The 9,809-nt window shown below is 44.6% G+C and overlaps 2 protein-coding genes across 4 annotated transcripts in view; both read left to right on the top strand.

The window, feature by feature from the left end:
* The window catches only part of dcaf5 (ddb1 and cul4 associated factor 5), a 15,130-nt gene extending 13,029 nt beyond the window's left edge, over nt 1–2,101 (top strand). The window contains exon 10 of the mRNA XM_037977940.1: nt 1–2,101. This exon is cut by the window's left edge and continues 12 nt beyond it. Within this exon, the coding sequence (XP_037833868.1) occupies nt 1–970 (970 nt within the window). The 3' untranslated portion in view covers nt 971–2,101.
* A 6,292-nt stretch (nt 2,102–8,393) lies between these two features.
* Nucleotides 8,394–9,809, top strand: part of actn1 (actinin, alpha 1) — a 64,318-nt gene continuing 62,902 nt past the window's right edge. For 2 of the 3 annotated variants that reach the window (XM_017415767.3, XM_017415783.1), the window contains exon 1: nt 9,085–9,183. In XM_017415767.3, the coding sequence (XP_017271256.1) occupies nt 9,085–9,183 (99 nt within the window). Of the gene's footprint in view, nt 9,184–9,809 lie in introns of all 3 variants that reach the window. The other variant, XM_017415800.3, reaches the window with a different exon arrangement.

Genomic DNA, 9,809 nt, shown 5'->3' with positions numbered 1-9,809 from the left:
CTCCACGCGGGCCACGGCGGCCGCCCCCGCCCCCGCCGCCTCCGCTGCCGATCACCACAGCGACTCTGACAACTCCTCCTCTTCCTCTCTAGCTGCCCCCGACGGCTCAGGAGGGGACGAGCAGACCGGGGAGGACGGGGAGGGCCGCCCCAGGAGACAGAGAAGACAGCCTCATCAGTCTGGCTTCCTGGTGAACGAAGACTCGGACTCTAGTGAGTTTTGGCTCGACCCGATGCCCCGGCCTCGATCGCCGAGCCCCAGGGACAACTCCACGCTCTCCAGCCCCACCTCCTCTCCGTCGCTTCCCGCCGGGGCATCCAGCTCCTCCACTTCCACCTCCAGCTCCAGCAGCGACGACGAGGAGCGGCGCAGCGCTGTGAGGCGCCAGAACGTGATGAGGCGACGGCGTATGAACGTGGTGTCTCGAGCCGGGAACCCGCCTCAGTCCGTCCAGGCTCTGTTCTCCGCCATAGACTCCTGCAGTTACCCCTCAATCTCAGTCGATGACTTGTCTTCCTCCTCGTCAGGCGAGGAACAAACCCCCCTTCAAATCAAACCCCAAACTGTGAGCGCCACAGAGGAGGACAAGTGTCTGAGTCCGTCTGACTTTGTGTGTCAAAGTCCAGTAATGTCTCCCGGGAGTCAGGAGAATGAGGACAGAGAGCCAGCTGCGTCCCCTCTGTTACTGGATGCATATAGGACTGAGAGGCCAGACCCGGCTGCAGACAGCCCTGATAGCAGAGAAGCTAACGATAGCTCAGTGGCGGCAGACTCCCAGAGCAGACACAGCCCCGGAGCGAACGGGCAGCACCGACCCAGGACGCCGGCTAACCCGCACGTGTCCTCGGAGTCCGAGGAGGAGACTGGACCTCCTCCGGAAGACGCCAGGGCGCAGCGGGAGAACAGCTTGGCTCAGAGTATTCTAAAACGGACTCGTGGGAAAAAGCTACAAAAGAAGCTAAAGATTTAAGAGCCTTCTCTTCGTCGTCTTGGAAAGAATTCATCGAACGGACTTCAACGAGGATTTTCTAACTCAGCTTTTTTCATTTCTATCTCAAACTCTGGCAGTCTCTGAACACAGGACGTTCAAATAGTTTAGACAGTGTTGACTAACCTCAGATTACATGAAATTGTACATAAACTAAGCGAGAGGCATTGTTTTTTATGTTAAATCAACATTTTGTTTTTTTCCTTTCTTCCTTCTGCTCAGGTTGTTGCAGAAAGACCCACCTGGATCTAAAGTTTACCCACCAATAACAGAAATTAGGTCTTCTCTAGAACAACAGGTTTGATTTTGACGTTTCGTTCTGATGTGACTCTGGTTGGGTTAATTTTTATTTGAACCTGTTTGTTAGCTGACACTACATGAAGGGGGCTGAAGAATTGACTGCCTCTCGAAATATTAAAGAAATCAGTTTGGATAAACTGCATTCACATCAACTTTTTTGTGTGTGTGTGTGTTTTATCCAGTCCCTGAGCACAGTTACAAGTCCGTACATATTTGTTTTCTCGCTTCTGAAGAATTCATTTCTTCTCCGGTGTCAAAGGCTGCAGCGTTTGATGAAATAATGGAGCAGTTTTATCAAAGCGTCCGAGTTCAACAGCTTTATCTGCTGGCTGTTACCACAGCAACATGGACTCCATTGTCCTGGAATGACAATATGAAGCCGCTTGAGTTGGCTGTGAACCAAAAAAAATGATGGCTTTGCCTGTGTCTGTTAGCAAAATATCTCATGAACCACTGAATGTAATCACTGGACGTACCTTAGCTACCGGAGACGGCCCAGTTTAAGATGGCTGCCATTCGCCAACACAAAACCAGCCATAACTGAGTCAGTTGTTGAAATATTGAAATTTGGTGTGGTAGTCTCTGAGAGTCATTCACATCATGTACTCTGACTGCTAACTGATTGATGAGGTCTTGTGTAACGTTACCTTCAAGGTTTGACCAGAATCTTTCGTTGAGGAAGTTCATGGTAAAAATGTACAGTTCGGTGGTGGAAGTGAAGATGTTACAGGAGCTGCTTTGTAGGGTTTTTTTGTGCAGCTGTTCAAGAACAAATGTTCTGTATGAAGTTAGTAAAGATTTGTCTCCTTTTTGTTTTAGGCTCAGTGGTCTCTGTATACTTAATGTATGGCTGAAAAAGGAGGACGGTTTTTTAAACCTGCAGACTCCTAAAGTTCCAGTCCTTTAGAGATGATTAATTCAAGGAGAATATTGTTCTGACATTTGATGAAACAAACTGAATCACAGGGGAAAAAAGAAAAATCAGCAAACGCATAAATGTTCAGCAGTTTCATCAGAACGAAGCTCCAGTTCTGACCAGAACTGCTCACTCATTGACCTCACATGTAATCATTAAACGTTTCTTTTTACGTTTGGTGCAAATTAAAATACCAACTTTTGGAACAAACCATATTTTTGTAGCCACTAGGGGGCAGCAGAAACAACTAAAATCCCAAATATGTTGAAGAGCATGATTTTAAATCAACTTTACCCTCAGTTATATTACATTAACAGATGTGGGCTAATTTAACCTTCATAGTGTAACAAGAAAATCTAAAATATATAAAGTTTTTATACACCCGTCCTCACAGGGGACATGTTATGTTAGAGCAGGGGTGTCAAACTCCATCCCTCGGGGGCCGCTCTCCTGCATGTTTTAGATGTGCTCTTGCTTTAAAACACCTGGTTTAAATTAATGACTTGTTGCCGTGCTCCTGGAGAACTTGATGATTTGGTGAGGAGGTGATTAAACCGTTTGAATCAGGTGTGTTGGAGCAGAAACACCTAAAACTCCCAGGACAGCGGAGTTTGACAGCCCTGTGTGAGAACTTTGCCCGTCTGTCTGGACATTTTCTCGTCTCAGCTCTAAATGGATGACCCTTTAACATGGAAATGTCAAACTGCACAGCTGGACACCTCATGGGTCTTCATGTTTGTATTTGTAAATATTTCTATCGTTAACATGCGATTTTCTTCCTATAGAGACCACACATGGACCAGTTATTCTGTGTTTGTCCGTGTCTCTTTCCTGTCCTCTCAAACCCGAGCCGAAGCAGATGGCCGCTCGTGCCGAGCCTGGTTCTGGTTCTGGCTCAGCTGGAGGTTTCTTCCTGTTAAAAGGAACTCGTTCCTTTCCGCTGTCGCCAACCTGCAGCTCAGGATGGGAGATTGTGACAAAGTGAAGATTTGACACGCATCAGAGCTGGTTGGAGTTACATTCAGTGCTTACTTTCTGAAAGTTTCCTCAATCCGTCCACTGGTTCATGAGATATTGTGCTTAACAGACAAAGAAACACACACACACAGTTACAATGTCGCCCACTTTTCATGGCGACTGAAGGCTGACCCATCGTGAGGTGGATAACCACAAATGGCTGAACCTTTGCAGCAGATGATCAGAGCCCACCCACTGCAGCTCCTCAGATTCCCAAATGTCCGATTTCTATGAGGCAGAATAAGAAAACTGGCCTCATGTCTTCATCTGTCGTGAGCGGAGAGACAAGTATTCGCTTTAGTTGATTTGTTTGTATGTTTTCGCCCTCTTTTGTCCAAATAATTTCCTGTGCTTGTTAGAGCTGGTGTGTGGCCTGCAGCTTATCAGCAGGAAGTAGACACCCTTCGTTTAACTCCATGTCTGCTCAGGGACAAGCATTCAGATAGGACTGTTTGTTTTTTACTGTCCACGACATGATAGCAGGACTGCTGGGCTCCACAAGGACAAAGTGTCAATTAGAGGCTGTAGAAAACTTTTTTTTTTTTTTTCAGCTGACGCTCCAGTCTGATGTCATTCAAAATCTTTTTTTTTTTTTCGTCTTTGTGCTTATATTAGAAGAGCGCTGTCAGTGAATGTTTTTGTGGATTTACTCAAGCTGAGGTCACGTTTTATCCCTTTTTTTTCCCCCTCCATCGTAGGTCACATTTACAACAAGGAAGAGCCCAGTTCAACCACAAATTCCTGCTGTTTTGGAGGGTTTTTTTTTCTCATTTTTATTCCAGCTATTAGCAACACTGCAGTTTAAATGTAAAATGAACGGTCCAGTTTGATCCCCAGGTTTTTTGGCTGCGAACCCAAACACAGCTCGGGCCTGCCGCAGTACTCCATACATGGCTCAGCCGGTAAAGAATTTCCCTCCCGACATGACTGGAATAGTTTTGGAACTCACCAGAGACCAAACGGAGCCAAATGTGCTGGTTCTTCACATGACCTGAGCTCCTCTGAACCACCGACTCCTCACAGGACATTCTGGTGTTCTGACGAATACTTCGGCCTTGATGTCGAGTCGACGTGAACGGAACAGAATCTCTGTGTAGTCTGGACTGTGCCACCAGATGAAACGCACACATTTCAGCAGTTCGTTAGAAAGTAGTCATTGATGCATTTTATAGGCAGCATTAACTGATGGAGCCTCTTCCTGTTGCTGCTTTCTACTCAGGCTGGGATCCTTTAATTCTCAGCATAAAACAACACCTGTTAGGTTTTAACTGGAAAGGTTGGGACGTTGCGTAAAATGTGAATTAAAAACAGAATACAATGATTTGCAAATTTCATAAACCCATATTTTATTCACAACAGAACACAGAAAACATCAAATGTTTAGGATAATGTACCACTTTTTTGTTTAAAAAATAATAATTTTGATTTTTACGGCAGCAACACATCTCAAGAAATATGGGACAGGGGCAACAAAAGACTGTAAAAGTTAGGTGGTATGAATGAGAAATGCCTGGAGGAGCATTTTGTAACTAACTAGGTTTATTGTCAATAGGTCAGTAAGAGGACTGGGAATAAAAGGAGCATCTTAGAAAGGCTGAATATCTTAGAAGTAAAGATGGGCAGAGGTTCAGCAGTCTGCAAAACTGTCTAAAAATAGAATAATGTTCCTAAATAGAAAACTGAAAACATATCCGATAATCTATAACACATAATATCAAAAGATTTGTTAAAAAAAATCTGTAGAAATCTCTGACCTCAAAGGACTAAAAGTCAGTATTAGATGTCTGTGATCTTGGGGCCCTCAGGGGCCACTGCATTAAAACCAGGTCTGATTCTGTTCTGGACATCACTGCATGGACTCAGGAACACTTCCTGTAAACACAGTTCACTGTACCATCCACTAATGCTGCTTAAAGCTCTATCAAGCAAAGAAGAAGCCAGATGTGAACACCATCCAGAAACACTGCTGTCTTCTCTGGACCAAAGCTCATTTAAAATGGACTGAGGGACAGAGGAGAACTGATCTGTGGTCAGAGGAACCAAAATATGAAATTCCTTTTGGAAACTATGAAAGCCATGTCCTCTGTACTAAAGAGTGTTATCAGTACTCAGTTCAAAACCTTGCCTCTCTGATAGTATGGGGTACATTAGTGCCTCTGGAATGGGCAGCTTACACATCTGGCAAGGCACCATCAGTGCAGAAAAGTATATCCAGGTTTTAGAACAACATATTCTCCCATCCAGACGGTCTTGCATATTTCATCAAGTCAATGTTAAACCTCAGACTGCATCATTCCAGCAGCATGGCTTCATAGTAGAAGAGTCCAGGAGCTGAACTGACCTGCCTGCAGTCCAGACCTCTCACCAGCAAAGACTCAGGATTGTTGAGCAGCTAGAATCCTCCATCAGAGCAGAATGGGACAACATTCCCTCTAAAACCTCCAGCAGCTGCTCTCCTCAGCTCCTGGATGTTTACAGACTGATGTTAGAAGAAGAAGAGAGGCTTCACATTTAATATGTTTACTGTGTTAATAAAATATGAGTTAATGTGTTCTGTTTTTATTTACATAATACACAACGTCCCAACTTTTATTTGGAAATTGGCTTGTAATTATAGGCCTGATCACACCTGCTGGCATGTTGGTTCTAAACGATCTGTCTGCCACAGTGCTTATAAAAAGTATTCACCCCCCGGTTCAGTGTCAAAGTGAAATCAGATTTCTACAGCGTAATGCCAATTAAATAAAAACATGTAAAGAAAGAAAACCTTAAACTTTTATATTTTTCTACTTAGTTAACATAGCAGAGTTGATCAGTTTATAATTTAAATACTGATGGATTGTGCTGATAATGGACCTCCAGCTAAACCTGAGTGAGTTTAAAGGTATGTAACTCGAATAAATAAGTCAGCTTTGTAGGCTGATCAGCTAATGGAAGGGTGTTTAATTCTTTCAGGTTACTTTTGCTGGTTTTGCGTCTCCCCGGGACAGGACTGCTGATGCTTCCGACTGCAGCTCGGGACCAGGTGGTGAGCTGGCAGTCTGCTCCCTTTCCTGTGACATCACTTTCCCAAACACTCACCACTGGAAGTTTGTCCATATATGGAAGAGCTCCACTTTCTCCTGCCTGTCAGGCTGTCAGGGCTATCCCACTTCTCTGCGTGTGTGTGTGTGTGTGTGTGTGTGTGAGGTAGAGAGGAAGAGTCAGCTTACCTTACAAGGCAGACATGTCTGGAAATGTTTACAGGAGCTGTGTTGTGACACACCTCCGTGCTCGCTTCATTCCAGTCCGTACTGTTGGTGGATAATGAGACTCGGGGCCTGGCAGCCGAACACCTTTTCAGAAGTAAAACTTATCAAGACATTTTGTTTATTCAAAGTCACTGTAACGCTACAAAAATGCACTTTTTGGCCCATTCACAAGAACTTTACCGCTATTTATAGACAATGTGTTTTACATAGGACTAATAATTCAGAGTGAATTTTATTTTTTACATCATAATTTGCAAAACAAATCTAAAAACTGCCTGTTTGGATACAGAGCTGGTGTCCTGTCATCAAACTGTGGTGGTTGGACAGATGTTTGGTTAAACATCCACAGGTCCATTTTGGGTGCTTACGTTGAGTTATTGTTCATTTTATTGTGTGAATGCTGAGTCAGCACGCAATTATTGTTTCCCTGTTCTCCATAGCGTCTTCCATATATTTTTTGCTGTCTAACTATGTAGCTATATCTGCCATTTTTATACCAAAATGTTCAGCTCGTTCAGGAAATGGGTTTTATCAGGTTTGGTTTTTGTAACTTTTCTACTTTGTAAAATATTTCCCTTTGTTCCCCAATAGAAACACAGAGATCTCTTCGGTTCGTTCACAAACATGGTTGTCTTTAAAATCTGCTTCAGAAAACTAGCTTAGTTTTTAGCTACTATTTTGCTACATTTAGCTTGTCTGTCTGTTTAACTCTTAGCAAGTGTTTTGCTACTTTGTGCTTTAGACTCGGCTACTTTTAGCTTCTAGCTTCTGTTCTATTTTTAGCTAGCAATGGAATAAAATGAACATTTAGCTACCAATCAACTTCTTTTAGCTTTTAACTAGCCTTTTGCAACTCTGAGCTTCTACCTAGCCTTTTGCTACTTTTGGCATTTAGCTATTGTTCTGTTAGTTTTAGCATTTAGCTAGCCTTTTGCTACTTTTAGCTTTAAGCTACCTATCTGCCTTTTTAGCTTTTTTTTATCCAGTTACTAGTTTTAGCTACCAATCTGCTACTTTCAGTTTTTAGTTAGCCTTTTGCTCCTTTTAGTTTTTACCTACCATTATGCTGCTTTTGGTTTTAGCTAGTCTTTTGCTCCTCTTTGATTTTAGCTGCTGTTCTGCTACTTCAAGCATTTATCTAGCCATTTGCTCCCTTGAGCTCTAGCTAGTCTTTTGCTACATTTATATTTAATATTTTGTTCCTTTTAGCTTGCATTTTCCCCCTTTTAGGTTCTACTGTTCTGCTTTTTTTAAGCTTTTAAGGATTCAGTTTCAGCTTGTTCAGCACATCTCAGCAGCCATTCGGCGCTCCGCAGCCACACACTGCAGGTGTGTGTTCCTGCAGTTGTTCTTATATTGTGCCCGGCTTCACGTTGTCTTTGAATGAAACCAGGAGTCGATTCTTCAGCTCCTCGGTGATTCATCCCTGCAGTTTATATTCACACCCGAGGAAGACCTGGAAATGAAAGAACAGCCTTTCATGGTTCTGTCGGCCGTTTGAAACTTGAATAACTTTCGTTTCCTAATCTGTGATGACATTTATCTGTCTGTGAGCAAAATAGCTCACGAATCACTGGACAAATTGTATTAAAACTTACAGAAAGTATTTGGATTAACTGATTAACTTTTAGAGTTAGCCCAATTCAAGATGGCTGCTACAGCCAACTGACTTTAGGAACAACGTCATTTGTCTTCATAGGATGATCTCAGTCTAAAACTTTGCCATGAAAGGCAGCAGGCGATACACATTCCCTCAAGAAATGCTCATCCTGTCATTATACGTATTAATGTGCTTTAGACAATACACACACTGTAAATATTAGCAAGTGAGAAGACGCTGTAGAGTTTATTCCTGGGTCACTTTTATTTGCAGATCAAATTTTGCTAACAGACAGACACAGACTCCAATAAGTTAATGGCAAATTTTAATTTTATTTTATAAAGATCCGTTAGTTCTTAGAGCATGTGTTGTGGACAACGCTCAGCTACTACCACACCGAATATGGTCAAATATTATGTGAAACTGACCGGATTATATTTGTTTTTTGTTTTCTCTTTTTCTGTGGCGGCCATTTTGAACTGGGTTGACTCTGAAAGGTAATCAGTTCTAGATGTATATCCATTGATTACTTAGTGCGGGTTTCATTTAAATGTATCCAGTGGTTTATGAGATATTTTGCTAACATAGCCCGCCATGGCCTGTTTTGGCGGCGGGCGATAACAAAGTGTTCTTCCTCCTCCAGCCTAATCAAAGTGTATCGATGGTTCGGATCAACCTGTGCACGCAACCTTGGATATAAAGCCCAATGAGTGACAGCCAAAACAGCCAATCCACATCGAGTAGGCGGGTTCTAGCCAGCGAGCCGTCCAATCAGATCCTGAGCTCAGTTATCGATTTTAATTAGTCCGAACAAAGTTTCTGCGTCGGTCGCAGACCTGCCTACAGCTGCTGCTGTTCGGGGAGGAGAGAGAGAGGAGCCGGGCTGGACAGTCACTTCCTCCACACACCGTCCTGAACCCGCCGCGGACAGTAGCGCGAGCCGCCGCAGAGACGTCATCGAGGACCGCGGAGCCGAGAAGACGCCCTCCATCCGAAGCCTCAGCCGAGCAGCATGGATCCCTACGATGGAGACGGAGACTACATGCACCAGGAGGACGACTGGGACCGGGACATGCTCCTGGACCCCGCGTGGGAGAAACAGCAGAGGAAGGTGAGACTTCTTCCCTCTTCTTCCTCCTGCGGACCGGAAACCGCTTCGGCTTAATGGGGAGAGGAACTTTAATCTTGTTTTTTAAGCGTGTTTTAGTCGCGGCTGCGGCGCTCGGGGTCCGGGCTCACCTGCGCGGCGGCTTCCGTCGCGAGCTCGAGCCCAAACTTTCTGCCTGTCCACCACCACCATCACCACCCAGCCCCCCAACATCCCGAGCTGTGCGCGTGATGTGGGGTTCGCAGCGCAGCGTAAAAAGAGGGGAGGAAAACCGACGAGAAGCCGGGCAATGACGCCGCGCGTGCGCAACACATGTCAGCCGCTCGCCTCGCCCCCCCCCCGTCGGGCTCTGTGGTCCTTTTCCGCTTTTTTCCCGATAAAGAGCCGGCTTTTAACGAGCGGCTTGATCACATTTTTAAAAAAACTAAAACAGGTCGGGACTTGACTTTGAAGGAGCAGGAGCTCCAGAACCAGAACCAGGCACAGAAGTCCCAAACCTCACCCCCCCACACCCTCCTCCTCCTCCTCCCGCACGCGCCTCCCAGCTGCTCCTCAGAGGCTGGTCGTGAATGGACTGTCGCTGTTTTCTCTGCTCCTTCTTTTCCTCCTCTTTTTTTTTTTTTTTTTTT

The sequence above is a fragment of the Kryptolebias marmoratus genome, linkage group LG10 (assembly GCF_001649575.2).
Source record: "Kryptolebias marmoratus isolate JLee-2015 linkage group LG10, ASM164957v2, whole genome shotgun sequence".
NCBI classification, from domain to species: Eukaryota; Metazoa; Chordata; class Actinopteri; order Cyprinodontiformes; family Rivulidae; genus Kryptolebias; species Kryptolebias marmoratus.
This window is presented reverse-complemented; position numbering and strand designations above follow the sequence as displayed.